Here is a 23,991-nt window from a genome sequence, read left to right as displayed (position 1 = left end):
AAAAAAAAAGACATATAGCAACTCTACTTCAAAAGTTTATATACAGTGTAACATTAATTGTCTTAAATACATTAATATATAAAATTGTTTGGTTTATATATTTTATTAAAATGGTTTCTTTCTAAACATTATCAGCATTCCATTTTCATCCTCTTTTTTGCAAACCAAATAGTCCTGCATGCACAAAGTTTCTTCCAACTTTGGAGGTTTTTTGGTCCCTTATTAAAGAATCAATGGTTAATGGAATACAGATTGGAATAGCAATAGATCTGCCTTTATCTTCAGACCTCCAGAGTATTAGGTAAAGCTTCTCTAAATAAATACTCTAGCAGCTTTCCTTCCTAATTCTTACTTTCGGGGTAACAATCTGTGCTATGAATCTGTTGTACACTTCCATGGCCAAAAGAGTTCCAAAATAAATGGAGCATTGGACAGAGATTTTAGTCTTCTGGTAACTAGACTTTTTGGAAGAGCCAAATTTGTTTCTCTTCATGCAGAGAGGACAAACTTATATCGATGAAGGCATAGGCAGGAAACTGAGAGAGTATGGAAATCTGGGACACTAATCAAAATCTGAAATAGTTAATTATTGAAGATATAAAGGAGGCCTCCATGGAAAATCTAGGCCTGTGAATTCCAATATGATCTTAACTCAGTTGATGATGTTGCTGGATAGGTTCTAAAGCAGATTCCACAGAGTAATGCCTTGCTCCCACTACTCCACTTTTTTTCTGCTTTGTTTTATATAAAGCCAGTAAGGGTGTAATGCTTGAATATAATATTGTGTGATGAACCAGGAGTTAACCGTGGGAATGGAAAACCAGATTGTTGGGACAATAACCTTGCTAAGTACTTGTCAATGAAACTATTGTCGCCATTCGAATACATACTTTAATACCCAGACCCTCATTTGAGAAGCTATACATATATAGATTTCCATCTTTAGCTTTACCTTTTCTCTCTTAGGATTCTGCCCTTGTGTTCTACTCCACTAATTATTCCCAAGGACACCTCAGTAGACAGTGAAATTTGAGAACTGTATATGTGTGTTGTGGCAAGGGAAGGGGTGTATAGTGTCACCAGCTCTGGAAGGGGAAATTAGATCTACTTAAAGAAGAGATGCTTTTTGAAATAATGTAGACAAAACCATGAAGAAAGAAATTTGATTTGGCAGTACCCCAACCCATTCCCACACCCAACTTTTATTCACCATTCCTACTGGATTCTTCCCCTTCCCCATTAAGATGCTAACTGATAAGTGGTTAGCTGCCAAGGGCTTAACCTCTGAGCTAAGTGAGAGAAAATCAAGCCTGACCACTACTTGGCCAGCCAGCCCTCCTACCACAAAATCCTTTCCCAACTTTGGTTTTGTGTTGCACACAGTTACCTCTAGCTAAAGGAGCACTGATCTCTGCTAATTGTCTTAAGATTTAGACAAGTGCTGTCTTATTGGTCAGACCACCTACTTATCACCACCTGCTCCACCTTCCTGGCCCTATTCACTTCTGAGGCCAGGTACATTTTACGTTTCCTCCCACACCCTTACAGTTGTCTATCACCCTTGGAATATGAGTTCATTGTTTGTCTCTGTATTCGCCGTGCTTAGCCAGTGAAACAGCTTAATAAAAACTAGCTTCCTTCCTCCCCAGTCTCCCAAGACTGGGCAATACTTAATATTTACCATCAGAAAGGTTGTCAAGCCTTGGCCTGAAAGATCATTCAAAGCCCAAGAATACACAAGGTTTCTAGAGCCACAGCTATTATGGGAAAAGTAAGAGGCAGAATTCCCCAAGTGGAGACAGAACTTCTTAGAAACCTCTTAGCACTCCTTAGAAACAGACTGAAAAAGTCAATCCTCTTGTTATTCATTTGGTATTGAAATGTGGTTGTTTGTGGCCTCAGGAAGAGAAGACAAGGGTGGCATTTCAGGAGACTTCTATGACATTCAGAGGCAGCGCGGTGTGAGAGGCAGCATGTGAAGTGGGCACTAAACAGAGAGCTGGGAGAACTGGGTTCAAGTAGAGGGTAGCAATAAGTAATTGACTGAGCCCCTCTGAACCTCAGTTTATTCATCTGAAATACAGGGTGAAGAATATTTGCACTATTCATGGGATTGGGAGGGCCCAGGTATGTTCCAAAATATAAAGCCCTCTATAAATGTGAATTACCCACTAAGAATCCCTTCTAGCTTGAAGACCACTTAGTACTACTTCAGAACATGTAACGAACATTCTTTTCCTATAGAGATCCCCAAAGCAAAAATCCTGGTAGATAGAAAAGAAAGAAAAGCCAAGATTGCCTTCTAACTAGGTTCTTGATGTTTCTCAGAAATCCCTTGAACAAAAACACTATTTATATCATTAACATCCCTGGAAAGTTATCAGTTTGTTTGTTACAGAACTTTGCCATTAAGTAAGAGGATTCCAGGCAGGTGAAATATGGAAAGACTCCTTTGCTTCATATTTTTCTTGGACTGCTTCAATTCCCCCGTTAAAACTGTGAGCCAGGCCTCCCCACAAGTGAACTCAAATCAGGATGAGAGTCAGGGTTCTGTGTTTCAGTGTTCTTAGAAGTGGTGAGTCAACTAGACTGGGCAGGTGAGTGAATGCTAAGGCTGTCTGAATAATCCACATCTCTGTGGACCCTGTTTGGTTATTTGCATAAACCTAGTAATTCAACAGGTGTCAGTACAGGTGCATAGAAAATCATAAGCAAAACCCTTTTTCTTACTGGAAATAGTAAATCAGAGTAGTGATGCCAAATAGACTCTAGCATGCTCATCCCTCCCCAGGTATCCAGGCTAAGAGATAGGTAGGAATGAGCTTCTTTAGCCCATTCCAGTCTTAAAGCATAAAGAAATGCTTCTTTGTAGATTACTCAGTGTACATCCCATCCTTATTTGGTGCCCTTTTGAAACAAAGTACTCAGATGGGCACATCCTTTGCAATGTTTGCAGTCACCTCAATGACCTCTCTCCCTACCCTGAAGGGTTGGGTAGCTGGTGACTGAGTTCCAAGTAACCAGGAGTATCCCAAAACTTTGTCCATCAGGAGAGAATGTGGAAAGAGGATCCATCTCAACTCAGACAGTTTGGAAGGCTCTGCTCTGATTGGGAACCGTGCTGGGGATGGTCCCTGCTTTGGATAGGGTGGCATGATGGACTTTCTTTGGCTCTGGGCCTCTTGCTTCTGACCCCACCAAGCTGTAGGGGTGGGAGGCTGCCCCTGGTTGGGCTGCAGCCTCACTGGATAGTGTCCTCTGGCTTCGGGAAGCACTGTTGGCTGTAGAGCGAGTGGAGGAGGAGCCAGAACGGGAACTCCTGGAGCCGGAGGATGAGGAGCCAGGTTTTACAAGTCGAGCTTTAGGTGCCTCAGCATCTTCTCTGCAGACAGAAATAAGAGGGGATTAAAATTCAGGAGAGAAGGCCTGAATTTAAGTGCAGAGATGCTCTTCTCAAATCAATCACCATGCATTTATTAAGCTGTTACTTTCTGCTGGGCATTGTACTAAGTGCTGGAAGTAGCAATAAAAGCCAAAATTAAAAGAACAAACCAGTCCCTGTTCTCAAGGGACTCACAGTCTAATGGGGAAGACAACATGCAAACAACTATGTACAAACAAGATATAAATAGAATAAATTGGAAATAAATCTCAGAGGGAAGTCACTAGCATTAAGAGGGATCAGGAAAGACTTTTTGTAGAAGGTGGAAATTTGGCTAGGATCTGAAGGAAGCCAGGAGCCAAGGATAAGGAGGGAGAGAATTCCAGGCATTTGGGACAGCCAGTGAAAATGCCTGGTCAGAAGGTGGAATGCCCTGTTAAGAAACAGGAAGAGGCCCTATCACTGGATCTGATTCGTGGTATGCAGAAGGGAGAATAAGGTACAAGACTACAAAGGTTATGTGCCAGGTTATGAAGGGCTTTGAAAAGCCAAACAGGATATTATATTTGATTATGGAGATAAAGGAAGTGATTAGAGTTTATTTAATAGGGGGAGGTGAGTGATCAGACAAGCATTGTAGTAAGATTTATTTGACAGGTCAGTAGAAGACAGAGGAGTGAGAAAGACCTACTCCCAGGCATTATATAATGAGGGTGTGAATCAGGGTAGTGACAGCATCAGAAAAGAGAAAAGAATGTATGAGAAATGTTCTCAAGAGCTTCCTGCTGAGGGGTGTTGGTTGTAGGCTCAGCCCTAAAAAGAGTTACAGGAGTATGTGGGGCATTGTGCATTAAGGTAAGAGAAAAGGTGTTAGAGAGGTTAGACCGGAAGGTTTTCTATCAATGTGACAAGGAATCTGTTGAGGGGATGGTGTCTGCATGTTTGTGTGTATAGGACAATGAAGAGATCAAGAGGTCTAATAGGAAATGTTGATAGAAAACAAACAAGAAAAGAGAAAAAGGCTGAGAAATGTAATTCAGAAGCAAGGTCACATCTCTATGTGGAACCTTAGATAGGCTCTGTTAAGTGCACTGTATAGGTTTCCTTTGAACAAAGGTAGAAGGTTATGATAGGAAAGGGAATTACGACTTCCATTGTTTTGCCCCAGAGAACAGAACCAAGGGGTGGAAAATACCAGGAAAAGAGATTTCAGCTTTGTAACAAATGTGGAATAGACCTATTTGGCTAACAGTAAGCTGTTCATCTCTGTAAGTCTTTAAGCAGAGCTTAGACATTTGTAGTTGTAAAGGAGATTTATACTGTAAATAGATGTCAGACTAAATGATTTCTGAGATACTGTCCTACTTTGAAAGTCCATGACAATTTTTAGCATACAAATAAATCAGACCTGTAAAGTTGAGTGGGTGTCCTGGTCCTTGACCATCTTCTAATTAATTGTATAGCTCTTTCACCGTGTTTTCACTTTTGCTATCCCATTCAGTCCTAACAACAGTTCCATTACATTGGTAGGGTATCATTATTTTATATTTGAAGAAACTGAGGCTCTGATAGGTTTTAACTTGCTCAAAGTCTCATAGCTAGTTCTTGGCAGAATAAATGTTAGGACCTACTGGCGATTTCTTGTCCAGTGCTCTTCCTATTATATCCTGCTACCTTCTGGCTACTCAAAGAATTCTAGGTTTCTTTACTGTCTTAGGAGTGACCCAGTAAAGCTCTTTATTAAGTATTATGTTCTAAGTAAAAGAATATTCAATTTGAGGAATCTGATGCATGGCTAAGAGGCATTTAAGAGGAAATTGGGAGTGCTTGCCATGGTATTGCTGATAACCACAAAGCTAGATCTAGAATTCAATTCAACCAAAGTCACCAAACATTTGTTAAGCTCTTACTCTGCAGTACACTAGATGCTGGGAATAAAAACAGGAGTTTATGCTCTATTGGGGTTGGGTACAGGTGAAATATAATTTACACAGAGAAGTAAAGGTGGTTTGAGTGGGCAAAGTTATCAAAGTAGCACCTGAGCTTAGCCTCAATGAAAGTTCTCAGAAGAGAGAAAATTTCAGGTATGCAGGGTGGCTTATCAATATGGAATGTTGTTTAGGAACAGCTTGGCTAGTCCAATATGGCTAGAATGCAAAATGTGAGAGAGAAGGTTATACAAGGTAGATGGAAGCTAGATTGTTTAAAGCTGAGTTTTACTGAGTCCTTGAAAATCATCAAAGTTTCTTGAGCAGCAGTGTCAGGGTCAGATGTGTATGTCTTAGGAAAATTATTTTGGCAGCTATGTGAAGGATGGATCAGAGTAAAGAAAGTCTAAAAGTAGGGACACCAGCTAGCAGGGTATTACAGTGATCCAGATGAAAGGGCCTGAACCAGGTTTGTGGCAAAGTGAATACTGAGAACAGAATGTGTTTAAGATACGTTAAGGAAGGAGAATCAGCTAGACTTGGGGGTAACTGGATGTGGGTATTAAGGCAGTGGGAAGAAAAACCCTGAGGTAATAAGCCAAGGTGATTGGGAAACAGAAAAAGAAGTGAAATATCTAGAAAAGGTTTGGGGATCTTTATTTTTTTACCTGATTTCATTGGGTCTCTCTTCTTCATATCTATTCTTGTCTTTTCTTCGGATGAGCAGCCATATCAATAGGCAAATCAGCAAGGCTCCAGCCACCATACCCGTCACTGCACCCGCAATCATGCCAAAGCTTTGTACATCTGTTTCCTCAGAAAGCAGAATCAGAACTGGACATGAGCTGAGAAAATCATATACTTAGAAAACACCAACCTCAGACTGGGTTATGGAGTGCTTCCCTTTTGAGTATAAAACAACCACCACCATCCTTTTCTGGGGTGAGTCACTATCATTTTCTATATTTCTGCTACCAAATACTGAGCTCTGGAGCAACTGTTCTAGGGATTGGCAAATTAATAACCTTCTGCTTATATCCTTTTTCTTTCTTGTTCTCTTTCTTCTCCCTCCTTTCCCCATAATAAAAATGAATTAAAATGGAGTCCTTGGCTTAGAGTCAGGTTGAGATTTAGCCATAGGAACTTAGAAGTAGAATTCAGGCAGGGCTGGGACTTCACTTAACTGCTTGGTATTTCTCTTCCCCAGTTTATACTCGGAGCCTATAAATTTCTGTATCTAGCCCAACAACAATAATGCTAATAATAATAAGTAGTAATGGTGGTTCACATTTACATTGTATCCTTTAGTTTATGAAGTACTTTATTCACAACTTTGGGGAGGTGCTGAATGAATTGAGGGGACTAGAACATCAAGTGTAAGTGGAAATTGGGTGAACCACGCTGACTTCATCTTATGACTCAATTCTGGAGCTAGCTCAAATACCTTTTATTCAATTATGGGTCTAATTCAAATTTTTGTCTTATGAGAAAAGTTTATTCAATTGTGGGAATTGGGAGAAAACCTTATTGTATTGTTAGAACCTAGCCCTGCATATCTGGGACACTGGATCACCTCTACTTGCTGTTTAGAGACCCTTAACCAAGGACCGAAGTTATGCTGACCAGAAACTTAGTGAGATCCAAAGACTGATGCAAAGAGTTTTCTCACAATTGTACATCTCAAACAATCCATATGTCTTGTCTGAAAACTGACCCCGGACTGATCAATCAGTTATTTTTTCCGTGTTCATTTGATTGCTTACAGACATGTGGGAGGAGTGAGACACCTCGTTTCCTGATTTCAGGGAATTTCACATCTGTTCACTTTCACCTCCCAACTTGCAAAGTCCCCAATCTTTCCTTCTATTAGAAATTAGACTACCTGATGTCTTATTGTTTCCTTTTAATTAGTTGATCTTATTTGATTAATTGTTTTTAATGTATAAAAATGTATCTCCTCTGTATTCAGGGTTGGGGCCTAAGGTAAAAAGGTCTGGGCCTTGTTTGTTGGGCAGTTACCATGCATTGCCTAATCAATATGCTCGAAAGAACAAACCTTTGTTTCCTCAGTCTTGTCATTTTTCATCTGCCATAGGGATAGATAGGTTGGAATTTATTATTACCATTTTACAGATGTGAGAATGGCGGCTTACAGAGGTCAAGGTAGATTATATCTATTAAGTAGTTTGGGTTTGGAGACTCCCTAAACCAAGATTTTCACCCTACATCTGAAATGCCTGGAGCTTTTCTATTAAGTAAATCAGTTGCCCATATGTCATCAAATAGTTTATTTCGATACTAATCTGTAGTAGCTGGAACCCCTATGCCCATGGGGTTATCATATATATACTCTGACATCCTTTAAAAAAATACCAGCCATCAATTACTCTTAGAAGGGTTACACTGAAAGATCTTCAGATCGTGAGGCTAACAAACTGCTTACTACATTAAGTAGACCCTGATAGTCCCCTACATGGTTAGAGTATAGATTTTCCTCTTTGAAAATCGAAAACTATCAAACTGACCGTGGCAAATTATTAAAAAGCCACATTCAGAACTATATCTTTAGGGACAGTGTGTGTGTGTGTGTGTGTGTGTGTGTGTGTGTGTGTGTGTGTGTGTGTTTCAACTTATGATTTTTAAAAAATTCACAAGTATCTTTTTTTTCTCCCTTCTACTTCCTTCCTTCTGCTCCCCACCCCCCAGCAATCAAGCCCATCTTTGCAAAAAAAAAAAACAACACACAAACTTTTATTGTCTTTGATGAGTAGTGGTATAGGCCAACCAGAAGAAAGAAAGAGAGAGAGAGAAAGAGAAAGAAAGAAAGAAGGATTTTCTTTGGCTCCCTGTGGTCCTCGTCCAGAAGGGTAGTAAAGTTACTAAATACATTTGATGGATTGGTAAATTTTTCACCTTTGTTTGCAAGTATACTCCCAAGCTCAGGTAGAATAAATCTTCCCAAATCACCTGGAAAATTATGAAATCATTCTGGGAAAAAGAGCTTTGATCTTGACCTTGTTAATGCTTAGATTTTCTATCCCTGAAATATAGAACTTGGTACAGGGAGACTCAAAAGAACAGGACTTCCTTTTTCCTCTGCTGCTTTTCCATACTTACGCTGCTTCCACTGCCCTCTCATACTCACACTGCACTGTCACTCGAACCACACAGCTTTCCTTCCCCGCCTCATTGCGGGCTGTGCATTGATACAGTCCAGAGGAAGACAAAGTAAGATTCTGCAGCAAAACCCGCCCAGGGTTTTCATAGTCTTAACACAAAACAGAAAGACAGATTATAAGTTCTTCCTAGGGAGGCTCATGGTTACCTAAATTTTGCATCTTGAGCATTGTGGACATTAATAACTAATAAATAGAAGTTGATTGAATGACCAATAAAATTCACTATTAACCAATGGGGAGAAATTGGGGGGCATTTTTATTTTAGGTACCTTCCTAAAATTAACAAGGGATGATGGGTTTCTAGAGAATACCAAGTATGATAAAATAAGAATGACTTGGATTGCTCTATCCTTTCAATAAAAGTAATTTGAATTTACAGAGAGTTTTATTGTTTCAAGTTTCGTTCCTCATACCAGCATAGGAAAGTAATGCAAGGATTATTATTGACATTTTAACATTCCTACCATAAGGCAGCTAGGTGGGAGAGTGGATAGAGTGCTGGACTTGGAGGCACGAAGACGAGTTCAAATCTTGCCCAAGAAACTTAATAGCTTGGTGACTCTAGGCATGTCACAACATGCTTTCTGTACCAGTTTTTTTCATCCAGAACATGGGGATAACAACAGGGTCTACCTCACAGAGTGGTATGTAACAAACGTGAAATGCTTTACAAACCTTAAAACTATATAAATGGTAGATTTTGTTATTTTACAGGTAATTATCAAAGAGATCATATGATGGATCCAAAATCATACAGAGAGTTCATAGCCGAGCTGAGATTTGAACCCAGATCTTCTGGCAACAAATCCAGGGCTCTTTCTACTGCACCATACTGCCTCTGAATATCACATACAGCTTTCATGAAGTAGAGAGGGATCAGCTATCATATGTCCATTTGATAGATGGAGTAATTGAGTTCCTGCAACTTACTCAATACAGTGAATTGCTGGTAAATACAGATTTAGAATTCAGTTAGTTTACCTCCCAATACTAGACTCAATCTGCTAGTCTGATGAGAAAGTAGAAAGATGACTTACCAACCCTTGATTTTGGGGGCAGGTGCTCCTCTTCTCCCTCCTTTTCCTTGATGCGCTGCCAGTGGTACACAATAGGCTTTGTGCCCGAAGATGACTCACACTGCAAGGTCAGGTCCCCTCCCTCGGTCAGCACTCCTTCTAGCTCACATTTGGGTTTAGATGGTTTCACTGGCATCAGGAGAATAATCATTATTCAGTTAGCCACCAGAGATCCCAAAGGGTAAGACTCTGAGACAACTCTTAATCAATCAGTCATGTAATCCAGCCATGCTGTGGCTTTCCCTCTCCTCCCCTCCCTGTGTATCATGTCACCCTATTTCCCCTATTTCATAGTAGAGACAGTCCCTCCATCTTTCCCTTCACAAAGCACAGAAATAATTTTAGAAGAGATGTTGACAAGCATTAATAACACTATGACTAAGTTCAATAAAACTGGTTTTCTCTGGTCAGTTAGCTCAGCTGGTTGTAGGGTGGTGCTCATAGTCAGTAAACACTAATTAAACACCTAATTTATGGCAGTGAGGGAACACAGTGTATAGAATGCCTGGCCTGGAGACAGGAAGACATTCCAGAGTTCAAATCTGTCTTCTGACAGTAACTGTGTGACCTTGGGCAAGTCACTTAATCCTGTGTGCTTCAGTTTCCTCATCTATTAAATGAGCTGGAGAAGAAAATGGCAAATCACCCCAGTATCTTTGCCAAGAAAACCCCACATGGGATCAAGAGACTGACACAGCTAAAAATGACTAAATAACGATAACAATGTGAGGCAAAAGACACCCCCTGCCCCTCTAGGAAATAATGATCTAATCATACCAAATTTAGTCCCATATAAGGACTAATTGTGATTTTTGAATGACAATTTAAAATAAAGAAATGATGAACTCTTGATCTGGGATGAAGTGCACACAAGAGAAGCAAGTAAAAATATATTTGCCTGTAGTCTTGCAAATCCAATCAAAAGAGCTTTAAAATAAAAAGGAAAGGGAAAAAGGACTGTGAAGAGGAGAAAACTGCCTGTTACAATGAGAATACTAGCAATGGAGATGCTTGGTAAGAGGCAGAAATTGAAGAAAGTAGCCAACAATAAAACCCATTAGTCAGATGTCTATCTATCTATACATACATGTGTGAGCACACATGCACATGTGTGCGCACACACACAAATATGGGTAATAAGCAAGGTGAACCAGAGTGCCTAAAATAAAAGAAGCAAATTTGATTTTATAGGTATCACTAACACTTGGTCAGAGGAGATCTTTGACTGGAATAAAGCTTAAAAAGGGAAAAGCTTATCCAAAAGGATATACTGATGTAAAGTAATCCAAGAACCAGAAGTCTAGTAGAGAGAATTCTGTTGAAAATGAATGAAGTGAAAAATAGTATTCATATTTGTCAATGGAGTAAGTTAACAACAGGTCACTTAGACACATGCAGAAAATAGATGAAGAGTTGGAAAACATATCCCTATCCTGGCACAAGGGCATGATGTGGAAGTCATTGAAGACTTCATTCATCCAGATATCTGTTAACTAAATAAATACACTCTGCCAAAAGCAGAGCAGCTAGTTCCGTCTTGTTATTCAGTCTTGTCTGACTCTCCTGACCCCATAGGAGGCTTTCTTGGCAAAGACACTGGAAGGGTTTGCCATTTCCTTCTCCAGCTCATTTTACAGATGAGGAAATGGAGACAAACAGTGTTAAATGACTTGCCCAGGGTCACACAGCTGCTAAGTGTCTGAGGCCACATTTGAAGTTGGGAAGTTGAGTCTTCCTGACTCCACTGGCTACAATACTTCCATTTATTAAAGGGTCGAGTATTTGACAAAATGTCTTAGGGCCACAAACAAAATAAGGATACTGATAAATCCAGTTTTGACTAGGTAACTTCTCCATTTTCTACATATAGCAGTAGAGTATACATTCGAAAAATGTAGTAGGTTCGATTATTAACCCAGCCTTTTTTTAATCTACAATGTCCCTACCTAAAACAATAGAAAAGATATTGACTCTTTAATGTTTTCCCTTTCTGAGTTTTATTCCAGTCAGAGTTCCCCTCAGACTAAGTTTTAGGGATACCTATGAGATCATAGTTGCCTGTTTTGTTTTAGGCACTCTAGCCTGGTAAATTAATAGACAGCCTGATTAACTTGTACAGTATAAAGTCCTCCCTTGTAAATGACTGAATAGTTGAAAGAAGAGAGCCAGCTCTTCTTCATACAGCTACTTGCGTTGACACTGAACCAAGAACGATATAAAATTAGGGAAGACACCCCATTCAGATGTGTGCATAGAACATATATGCTTCCTTGGGCAGCAATGAACAGAATTGTAGGATTTAATTTTACAGATAAATATGGTTCCTGAGTTTACCATTTGGTAAACTGACCATACTGGAAATCTTGCTGGGTCACAGCTTCATTTTCTGTAAAATTTCTGTAAAATGAGAGATTAGACTAGGTGACCTCCAAGGTCTCCCCCATCCCCATCCCCCCATTCCAACACTATGAAAATCAGTCACCCAGAAAGCAGTTATTAAGTATTTATTGGGTACCAGGCATTTGGGCTAAGTACTGTCGATGCAAAGAGAGGCACATGACAGCCCCAACCCAGGGTCTAGGACATCACAATCTAAGGAATCCTGCAAGATAATAAAATGCTGAACTGACTGGGAATCAGAAAACCTGTTTTGGAATCTCTGTTCAGACACTAGCTGTGTGAGTCTGGACAAGCTCTCGGAATTTCAATTTCCTCATCTATACAATGGGGATAATAGTAACAATAGCCTCACAAGCATTTTTCTAAGGAACTAATAATGTATGTAATGCACTTTGCCAACCTTAAATTATTCTATAAATGGGACTATGGATTGTCAAATACAGCAGACAGAAGCAGACCAGGTCCTCCCTCCCAGATCCATGAATTGCCTGAGGCTGACCAGACTTTATCACTCCCAGCCTCTGATTATTATGTAAATGTCCTAAACTCTCCCTTCTGGGAACCCCAAGCTTTCTCTTATGGATTTTCAGTAGTTATGCAAAACAGTTTACCACAGGAAAGCAAAGAAAGTCCCAACTGCGTAGCCCTAGCGGCCCCTCTAACCTCTGCCCCAGAGCCCTTCCTCCTGCCCCCTTTTCCAGCTCCCCAGTACTTGCTGCTGCATCAGAATTCCTTGCCCTGACTAAAGACAAGTTTTGCTAAATTGGCTGCCTTCTCATTAATTCAAGTTGACAGGTTCTGTGAATGATGATGAAAATGGCTTATGACTCAGACTGTTTAGTGAGAAGATACTTGTTTTTATGTCTAATAGTCTGCAGACTAGTGTGTAGCTCTATCCCTTCCAACCATTTTGTTCCTACTGTTGTGCTCAGTTATTTCAGTCATGTCAACTCTCTGTGACCCTCTTTGCGGTTTTCTTGGCAAAGATACTGGAGTAGTTTGCCATTTCCTTCTCCAACTCATTTTATAGATGAGGAAACTGAGGCAAACAGAGTTAAATGACTTGCCTAAGATCACACAGCTAAGAAATGTCTGAGGTCAAATTTGAACTCAGGTCCTCCTGACTCCAGGGCATAAGCTGTATCCACTGCCCACACTTACCTTTTTGTATCCCTGGGTGCTTGGGTTCACCCACTAACATTTTACAAATGGCTCCATGTGGTGTTTTTAACTGAGGCCCAGCATGTATTTGGATATTTGAATGTAAAAAGAAGTCTGAGAAGCTTCCTCTTTAGGAAGTGCCTAGAACACTTTTTAATCAGTTGGCCATCATCTGCCCTTACAATTTCTTTATTATCCTTTTGTATTTATTTAATTCTTTGGCATTTTAAAACCTGAAAAGAGGTACTTGGGGTTAAAATGATTCATACCCACTCTCCACAAAGATATTAAAAGATAAATTAATTTTTCATGAGTATTTGAAGTTTTAATTCTTCTTATGCTTCTTAATTCTTAAAACTCAAGAGATGGGTACACTGTGAGCTACGAATACTCCAGAGATATTAAAAGGGATTTCTCTTCTTCATTCAGACCTCAATCAGTAGGCACTGTCATCCTCTCAAAAAGCCTAACACTGGACTGCCAAACAGCACTCTGCAGGCCAAAGGGCTTTAGCCAAAATAAATTTTTAATCAGATAAGTGACTCTGCTAGGCTTTTAGATGTTTGTTCCCCACTAGGTGAATAAAGTAATTTATTAAACTCAATATACTTAAATGGAAGCTGCATTATTCAAGCATTAACTTGTTCTGTGATCTTGGATAAGTCATTTCTCCCCTGAGCCAGCTGCCTTCTCTGTAAGGGGGATGGGGAAGAGAAGAGGTGATCTTAGATTTTGGCTGTATTAACATTTTATGAAGTGACTTAATTAGTCTTTTATCAGAATATTAAACATAAAAAATTATTCTTATTCTTCAAAGTGTTGATCTATTAATGTGGTTAAGAGAAAAAAATGGAAAACTAGCAAATAAAAAAACAAACCTATACTGAATGGAAAAGTATTAAATATCACATTATCATTCAGCAAGTTTCTAGGTGGGCTACCTTAGGACTGACATCATTTAAAAGTCCCTCCCCATCCCCCAACCACCTTTGCTTGTCTTCCCATCCTCCAACCCCTTCAGTTCCTGTCAGTGCTACTGAATAGGGTTAATTCTTAGGTTTGGAACTAGTCCTTACCGTGGAAGAAATGATGAAATATATTTAAAAACCCGTGACTAGGAATTTTTCCTAAGCAAAGGGGGCACGTGGGTTTGTGGTTAACATTCTAACACTGAAAACCTTAAGAAGTCTAAAAACTTAGGGATGAAGGTATCATTCATCTGCTGGGATACCTTCAGATAAACTCCCAAGTACATTAGATTTCTTGAAATAAGTGGCATTTTAACCTAAAAGACTACCTTCAGATTCCTTTATGTGAGAGTTAGGTGGTATGGTTAATAGAACACTAGACTCAGAGTCAGGAAAACTTGAGTTCAAATTCTGATGCTTCCTCATCTGTAAAATGGGGATAATAGTAGTGTCCTCCTCCCAGTGTTGGTGTAAGGATGAAATAAGATAATATTTGTTGTTGTTTTTATGGGGTATAGTAAACAAACGAAGTAATACAAATCAACAATCGATTGAATTTGATCTTTTTTTTCCCTCTACAATTTCATTCTGTAGATGCAGCTCTCATTCTTCAGTGTGGAGGGAGCTGTGTGTTATACTGTAATGATGGTTTGGGAGATGGGCTTCATAACTACCAAGGGACAGTTTATATAGTATGGATTTTTTGAGGAGGGGAGGAAAGGGTTATTTGTTAACTGTAAGTAAAAATAGGCCCTTCATCCTGTGGGGCTTCATCAACTTCCATAGTGATAGTGGCAATGGCAGATGGCATTATAAGAATCACACTTTTAAAGAACATCTACAAACATTTATCCAGTGATCCAATGGGGGTATCTCACCAGAGGAATTAGATCACACCTACACAACCATCTGAAGGTCTTTGTGTTTGGTCCCTTTGGGGAGAATTTACTGAAAGCTAGGGAATAGGTTCACCTAGGATGGTAGAACATGGCAGCATTTTAGTCTGTACCAGATGAGAAATAGCCACATATATCATAGGCAGGAGATTTTTTGGTTTGCTAAGGTTGCTAAGATTCTTCTGGAACTTCAGATCCTTAGAGACAGCAACTCAGGAAGTTCTAACCAATTGCTCAGTCTTGTTTTATTAATATATGAAATGCCTGCCCTGCTCCTTATCCTCTGAAAGAGTCTTGACCTCCCCTTGGGCTTCCTATCTCTCAGGCTCCCTATCTTCCCTTGTTAGTTGTCAGGCTCTAATTGTCCATTAGTGAAGCTAGATGACAAGGTAAATCGAGTCCCAGGTCTGGAGTCAGGAAGATCTGAGCTCAAAACCAGCCTCAGACATTTACTAGCTGTGTGACCCTGGTCAAGTCACCTAACCCTGTTTGCCACAGTTTCCTCATCTGTCAAATGAGCTAGAGAAGAAAAATAGCAAACCACTTGAGCATCTTTGCCAAGAAACCCCCAAATGGGGTCATGAAGGGTGGGATACAACTGAAAAACAACTGAACAACAACAGTGGGCCAGTAAAAATGTCAAGAATGCTAAAATTCAGAGGGAATTGAGGTTGGTGAGGAAAGCTAAAACCTAAAAAAGGGCTTTTTAAAGCCACACTGAGCAAAAGAAGAGGATCACAGAATAGATCTACTCCTCATGTGGGACCAGATAAGTATAAGAAATGACATAGAGAAGGAACTCATTTTAATTGTTTCCTCTGCCAAGGAATAAGATCCTTGGATTGAAAAGGTTGGAATAAAAATGGCTGATAAGAAGTTTAACCTGGAGGAAAACAAGGAAATAGTGAGAGAACCTCTAGTTGCCCTCAAAAAGTTCAAGGCACTAGGCTTAGATGAATTACATTTCAGGAGACTGAATGAACTGACAGATGTGATTGCTAAGTCAATACTACTGTTTTTCAAATGACTATGGAGAACCTGTTATAGGACTGAAGAACAGTGAATATGTCCTGGTTTCCTAGTTTTCAAAAAAAGAGATTGGATGGAGTTTGTAAGCTATAGGCCAGTAAGGCTGAATTCAATTCTTAGAAAAATTTGAGAATGGATTCTCAAAGGGATCGTTACTAAACAAGTAGAAAAGAAAACGGTGATCACAAACAATCAGTAGGAACTGGTATGTCAGATTAACCTCAGTTAATTTTTTGACAGGGTGCCTAGTTTAAGTAGATTTAAGTCAAAGCATTGACACAGTTTCCCTTGCTGTGTATGTGAACAACATGGAAACATTTGGATTAGATAAGAATAAATAGTATTGTGAATTTTGGGAGATTGGCTGAATGATTAAACCCAAAGAGTGGTTAGTAATGGCTTTAGGTCAGTTTGGAAGGAAGTCTGAAGTAGAATGATCCAGGGAGCCGCTCTTGGCCCTGTACTGTTTAAAATGTTGATGGATGCCCTGGGATAAAGGCATAGATAACATGCTTATCTAGTTCAGAAATGTCACAAAGCTTGGGGAAGGAGAGTTTGGAGAGGGGAATGTTTAAGTAATAGACTGGATGACAGAATTAGGATCCAAAAAAAAAACTAGAGCATTGGGCCAAACCTAATAAGATGAAGTTTAATTGGGACAAATGTAAAGTTTCACACTCAGGTTTAAAATAATCTTCACAAACGTAAGGTTAAGGAAGGAGAATTGGCTAGATAGTTTATCTGAAAAAGGTTCAGGTTTTTATTTTTAATTTTTTAAATCTAGACTGAAAGCTTAAGATGAATTATTGTATAGTATAATGGCCCCCAAACCCTAATATGACTTTTGACTTAGGGAAGAAAATACTCTTTCATGTATGCTCTGTCTAGGTGCCATATTTTAGGAAGGAAATTAGTAAATTGGAGAGCATGTAGTGTAGGATGACCAGGATGGTGAAGGGCCTCAAGATCATGGTATCTGAGGACTGACTGAAGGAACTGGGGATGGTTAGCCTAGAAAAGGGAAGATATTCAGTGCACAATGGCCATCTTTTTAGTATTTGAAAGGCTTTTACATGAAAGAGGATTCGATTTGTTCTGCTTGGCCCTAGATCACTTAGCAATGTGACGCAGTGAACAGAACGTGAATATGGTACTCATGCAGTTTGGCATGCTAGGAACCCTGAAATTCAAGGGTACAGGGTGTGTCTGCCTTGACCACTAAAGCATTCTTTCTGTCCAAGTACTGAGTTTATTAAGTCACAGGCTGGGTGGTGAGATTCCTAGTGAATCTGTGGTATTTGGGATGCCAGTACAAGTGCACCAGATTCTAAGAATCTGAGCATTTGATGACAATGAACTGATATTTTTATACAAAAAAAGACTGTAGGAAGATCTGGATGGGACTAAAGAGTGACAAGTAGCCTGGGGTGGTCTGGAGGCAACAGAGGAAGGGTCTAGATGGGATGAAGGAGTGTCAATTAAACTAATTAAGTAATCTAGGTGGGCTGGGGTAGGCCAGAGGCACCAGTGATCTGGGCTACTGAAATGTATGGGAAAATTCAGGGACTGAATTTGCTTTCAAAGACGTGGTATTTTCCCTTAGGGTTCAGATCCCATCCCCATCAGTACCTTGGGACCTGGATTCAAATCCTGACTCTAACACTTGCTACCAAGGTCACAAACTTGAGCAGTAAGATCTCCTAGTCTGACCTCCTCATTTTATGGATGTAAAAAGTGAGATCCAGAGATATTGAATGACTTGCTCAAAATCTTAAAGATCTTTATAAATAGGTTGTTATTGTCGTTGTTATCTATATCCTCTTTAACGCCCCACAAATAGTAAGTAGATCTTGGGTCTGAGATTGTCCTTGACTGTTCTGCTGTAGTGGCTCAGCTTCAGGGAGTCTGACTCAGACTTGGGAGTCAGGAAACAGGTGGGATTTAAATTGTGCCTCAGATATTTCTTAGCGGTGTGATCATGGGTAAGGTATTTTTTCCTTCATAGCATCAGTTTCCTTATCTGTTCATCTCACAAGGTTGTTGTGAGGAAGGCACAGGCTGTATGAATCTTAAAGAGCTTTGTAAATATGTTGTTATCTATATTCTCTTTAACACTTAACAAACAGCAAGCAGCAGATCTTGGATTTGAACTCACACACTCAATCCCAAACACAGCACTCTTTTTACTATATTTTCACCTCTGAGATTCTTTCTACCTGTAAGATTCTGTGATTGAAATAAAGGAATTCGGGAGAATGAGTTAAGTAGGATTTCAGTGATAAGGAAAACAGTTCTAGGTAAATATACATGGGGGGGCAATTATGTAGAGGCTGTTAGCTGTCTTTAACCAATACAGAATACGTAGAAATAGATTCCGTGGGCTTATGGGAAGGATGGGTAGGATTTAGGTTACACCTAAGAAATCATGTTCACCCTACAGAAGATTCTTAAATATTAGAATGTGTTGCCAAAGAGGATGATTAATTTTCTTTTACTGGTGGTGGTCAAAAAACAGAATAAGCACATTTTCAGAGGAAGATTTAATGGGGTCCTACTTGGAGATCTGGAGATGACCTCTGAAGGTACCTCTGAAGTAGATCCCAGCCTGAACGTAAATTCCTTGGCATTGCCACATAATGGAAGTGTCCAGGAAATGCCAGTCAGTATTGTGCATATATCGTAGGTCTACCTAGTTCATTCATGGCACGTAGGGGATTCCCCTAGGACAGCTGTCTTACCCAGGACTTTCAAGTTGACACGGTTCCACTGGTAGCGCCCTGAATTCTTCACTTTGCAGATGTACTGGCCCTCATCACTAGGCTTCAGAGGCTCAATCTGCAGGGAGGCATCTCCTGCCAGGAAGTTGGAAGCAAAGGCTACACGTCCTTTCTGCTCCTCAGTCAAATTATTATAGACCTGACGGCTGGAGTAGGTGATCACCTGTAGAATGGATAGGGGCAGGGTTAAATGGTGCAAACTTCAACCATCCTCACACATCCAAGAGAGGATCAAGGACACTGACATCAAGCACAGAGGTATAAACACCAATTTTTGCTTCTTCCCTACCCTGAACTGGAAGAATTTAGCTAAAGTACAAGTGCACTCTGCACTCACCTATCTTCCTGGCAAAATTTCTCTTGCACCTTAACCCATGCCTCTCTCCCACAAATCAGGACCTCTTTGACCCGACATGGCCCAGGCATCAGAATGCAGTCATTTTTTTAGTCTCCATCTCTGCCATGACCCTGCTAGACTGATTCCTCAGTGTCTCTCCCAGACAGCATTCTGGGACACTTGCCTGATGGCTCATGGCCATTCACCAGAAGTCTGTTGTCCAAACGGCAGAGCAGAAAAGAGAAACTAACTCTAGTTTATATGCAATTTTTGACACATACAACTAGAGGACTTATAAGGTGGGTTATATAACAAGAATGAGGACCAACAGATGGGCAGTTAGAGGTCTCCACTAGTACCCCCAAGATGACAAAAAATCACCAGAGGATATCTTTCATTAGGTTGGGCGGATATGGAAGAAAGAAGGATTACATGGAAGGAGATAAGCTTCAGCGGAATGAGTAACCATAATGATAAAACCACAGACCCAGCCAAGTATCAAAGTCAAAAACTTATCCAATCTTCAAACGCTTTGCCATCTGTTATCATTTCTAGTGCTACAGTAGCCCAGAGAGCAGGAGATGGATTATAGTTAATTCTTGGTTATCTGTGCCAATAATGGGAACATGCATGGATAATTCAAAAAAATGGAAATTTTCAAGGTTTTTATAGGTATCTCTAGAATGTATTTTAAGTAACCAATATACTTAACCTTTCAATTATATTTAGTCCTCTTACCTTATACCAACTAAGAAAAACCTCCCAAACTTTCAACTTTGTCATCCTCTGAAAGCTTTTGTCTTTCCTTCGCTGCTAAACTTCTAGAAAGAGTGACTCGCTTTCATCGCTTCCATTTCTTCACACACTGCCCAACTTCACTACTTGACTAAAACTTCTCTCCCCAAGATGACCAGCAACCTGTGAATTGCTGAATCCTTTGGCCTTTCTCATTCTGTATTGTCCTTGACCTTTCTGCTGCAGTGGATCAGACTCAGGACTTGGGAGTCAGAAAACAGGTGGGATTTAAACTGAACCTCAGATATTTCCTAGCTGGGTGATCTTGGGCAAGGTATTTCTTTTTTCAGAGGATCAGTTTCCTTATCTGTTAATCTCACAGGGTGTTGTGAGGAAAGCACACACTGTATAAATCTTTTTTTTAAAATAACACATTTGTTTTATTTAAAACAAATAAAATAAAAATGTCTACTTTAAGATTTGAAAAACACTGTATATCTTATCTCATTTGATTCTCATAATTATGGGATAAATATGATAAATATTATTGTCAGTCAGTCAATAAACATTTATTTATTTATTTTTAGTTTTCAACATTCACTTCTATAAGATTTTGAGTTTTAAATTTTCTCTCCCTCTTTCCGCCCTCCCCAAGACTGTGTAATCTGATGTAGGCTGTACTTATACATTCATATTAAACATATTTTCACATTAGTTATGATGAAAAGAAGAATTAGAACCAAGGGGAGGAATCATGAGAAAAAAGGGACAAAACAAAACAACAAAAGAAAAGGACAGCAAACAGTCTGCTTCCATCCGAACTCAGACTCCAAAGTTCTTTCTCTGGATGGGGATGGCCTTTCCATGAGTCTTTTGGAGTCGTCCTAGATCCTTGCATTGCTGAGAAGAGCTAACTCTACCAAAGTCAGACTGTATGAATCTTGAAGAGCTTTATAAATATGTTGTTCTTGTTCTTGTTGTTATTATCTGTATCCTCTAACACTCAACAAGCAGTTAATAATCACTTACTAGGTACCAGGTACTGGTGGTAGATACTGGAGATAAAAACTAAACAATCCCTATTCTCTAGTTGTTTACATTCTACTGGGGAGAAACATCATAAGCACAGATAATTCAATGAAAAATACAGACAAAGTAATTTCTGGGCTGGGGGTGGGGAGGGAAGTGGCACTAGCAACTTTGTAGGGATCAAGCTAGGACTCCTGGGGTGAGGGTGACACTGGATCTGAACCTTGAAGGAAATAGGTATTCTACCAGGCGGAGATGAGGAGGGAGAAGAGCATTCCAGGCAGAGGGAACAGATGGCCTGTGCAGAGACAGAGCTGGAAGATGGAATATCATGTCCAGGGAACTAGGCCAGTTTGGCCGGTACATGGTGTATATGGAGGCAAGTGCTGTGCAGTAACTGGATATTCTCTGTTTCCCTGGCTTTAGTGACAATGCTCTTTCCTCATTCTACTCCTTTCTAAATAACTGCTTCTTCTGCTCCTTACCTCCTTCATCCTCCTCATCCCATCCCCTAAGGGGGGGGGGGGTATCCTCTTTGGACTTCTCTTCTTCTGAGGGAGTAAGTACAGGGTAGTGGAGAGGCAATAGGTAGGGGAAAAAGTATTGAAGGAACCTGGGTTGGAATTTCTCTTCTGACATTTAATAGCTGTGTGACACTAGTCGAGTCTCTCAGCCTCTCTGAGACTCACTTGTAGATACCGTATTGTATCTATGTCATGGACTAGTGAGAATCACAAGAAAAAATGCATGCAGCACACTTTCTAAGCTTTAATGTCCTCAGCTGGGAATCATCTTATTCTTTATAATAAGCAGACAGAGTCAGGAAGGGCCTGGAAAGAAGCTCCTTGTATGACCAGGAAGAAGTCACTTAATATCTCAGCTCTCCAATCAAGGCTCTGAAGACTGCAAGTTACATGGGGCAGCTAGGTGGCTCACTGACAGAGCACTGGCTCTGGATTCAGGAAGACCTGGGTTCCAATCCAACCTTAGACACTTACTATCTGTGGGACCCTGGGCAAGTCACTTAACTCTGTCTCAAAAACAAACAATCAACTATAAGTTATATACTTATGGATGTGGATGGAAAAAATAATAATAATAATAATAATATTTGGGCTTGAGTCCCAGGTCTGCCACTTGGTAGCTCTGTGACCTTGGAAAAGTTCAATTCTCTGAACCTCATTTTCCTCATCTATAAAATAGGGGTTAATAATAATTTCACTACTTCACTGAGTTACTGAAAGGAGAAAGAAAACATTTAGTCAGAGTACTGGAATTAGCAAGACCAGATTTATAGAGCAGTAAGATTTTAGCCTAAATGTTAAGAGAAAGTCATAGGAGACTAGAAAGATGAAAATGTTCATCAAAGGAGGAGTGAAAACCTCCTTCTCTGGAGACTTAAGGAAAGAACAAATGAGTTATTTTTCTAGGCTAGGCAAAGGACTATGAAGTCAGAGACACAGTCTAGGAGAGCACTGTGTGTTTGTGCTTCATTGCCAAAGAAGACCATGCCATCAGAGAAATGATGACATGACTTGCACTTGACTTTGTTTTGAGTGAGGGAGGGTTGTGCAGGTCACCAGCCTCACTTAGGGGAGCATTACATTTGGAGTCAAAGACTTGAATTCCATTCACTATCTGTGTGATCTTAATAAAGTTATTTAACTCCTATGCGCCTTAGTTTGCTCATCTATTAAAATGAGGGAATGTTGGGTGACTAGATGATCACTAAGATCCTTCCCATTTCTAAATTTCTCCTTTGATTCCAGAATCTTACCTTTCTATATTCTCTACCCAGATAAAGATTTTACTCCACAATGGCTTCATTTATCACCGCTATACTGATGACTTCTAATTCTATTACTCTAGCCTCAGTCTCCAGCTCCCTGCTAGATCTTTTACCTTAATATCTCATTCTTATTTCTAGTTCTATATGTACAGAATGAAACTCATCACCTTTGCTTGTCCTCACTTCTCTTTTTCAGTTAATGACACCACTCTTGCGGTTTCATGGTATTTTGTGGTGGCACTGTCTCAAAGAATTCAGGGTCAGACCACCTCTAATCCAAATACAGGCATTTATTGAGGATTGATGTCCCTCAGAAGTGGGCTAGGTTCCAAGAGGAACCAGCAACTTAGTAAAACAACATAGGCAAATTTATAGTGTAATGATGCTGATTACATAACAGAAATTATGAATATTAAAAAAGCAGGAAGGATTTGTTAAGGAATTAGGTAATAGGGTAGTGGTCCCAGCCTCAGTGGAACTGTGCATGTGGTTACCCACAATACATATAGAAAAACCCATTTGGGGGGGTATACATGTATGTATGATAATGATATTATAATAAGCCTCTCTATGACATAAGTTCACCTAAAGGACACCTTTTGCTATTACTTTCCAGGTGCCTTCTTAGGGAAAGTCCCTTCTATTGTTTTGGGGTCTATATACTGCTTGGGCATCCTGGTGGCGCTGCTTTCTGATTGGCTGAGTATTGTGGTTGTGTCTAGGACTAGATGGATGTGACTGTGGTCGAATGCATGGACGCACTTGCTGTTTCTGTGAGAAATATGAGTTCATGGACATATCTGTTGTTATAGTGAGCAGTCAGGCATATATGAGGAAATTAGGGTGTTGAGTGGGGGGGGCAGGTCAGTGGCTATGTAGGGGGCAGTGGCTATATTGAGTCTAGGGGCCTATAGTGTAGTTAGAGCCAGATTGTGTGGTTAAATCAGGACATGCCTGCTGTTCAGTCGGGCCCATAAGGAAGTTAGAATATTGGGGCTGGGGGCAGCTTTATTAGGATTTCATTACCACCATCCTATTAATAGGCATGTATCAAGCACATACTATGTCAGTCAAAAAGCATTTATTAAGCACTCACTATGTGCCAGCCTTAGCACTATGTGTTAAGTACTGGAGATAAAAAGAAAAGAACTCGGTTATCTCTCAGTCTAGTGGGGTTGACAATGTGCAAACAGTCCCAGAGATAACCTCAAAGGGAAGGCACTAAGATGATGGACTAGGAAAGGCTTCCTATAGAAGGTAGGACGTTAGCTGAGACTTGAGGGAAGTTAGTCACCCCAAGCTCAA

General features: G+C 40.0%; 1 protein-coding gene across 1 annotated transcript in view; it reads right to left on the bottom strand.

The window, feature by feature from the left end:
• Positions 1-19: 19 nt before the first annotated feature.
• The window catches only part of CLMP (CXADR like membrane protein), a 121,897-nt gene continuing 97,925 nt past the window's right edge, over positions 20-23,991 (bottom strand). The window contains 5 exon segments of the mRNA XM_072612907.1: positions 20-3,382; positions 5,979-6,117; positions 8,456-8,578; positions 9,527-9,694; positions 18,758-18,959. Coding sequence (XP_072469008.1) covers positions 3,082-3,382; positions 5,979-6,117; positions 8,456-8,578; positions 9,527-9,694; positions 18,758-18,959 — 933 coding nt within the window. The 3' untranslated portion in view covers positions 20-3,081.

This window comes from Notamacropus eugenii, chromosome 5 (genome assembly GCF_028372415.1).
Source record: "Notamacropus eugenii isolate mMacEug1 chromosome 5, mMacEug1.pri_v2, whole genome shotgun sequence".
In the NCBI taxonomy this organism is placed as follows: Eukaryota; Metazoa; Chordata; class Mammalia; order Diprotodontia; family Macropodidae; genus Notamacropus; species Notamacropus eugenii.
Note: the sequence above shows the minus strand (reverse complement) of the source record. Positions and strands in the feature narration are given on the sequence as shown.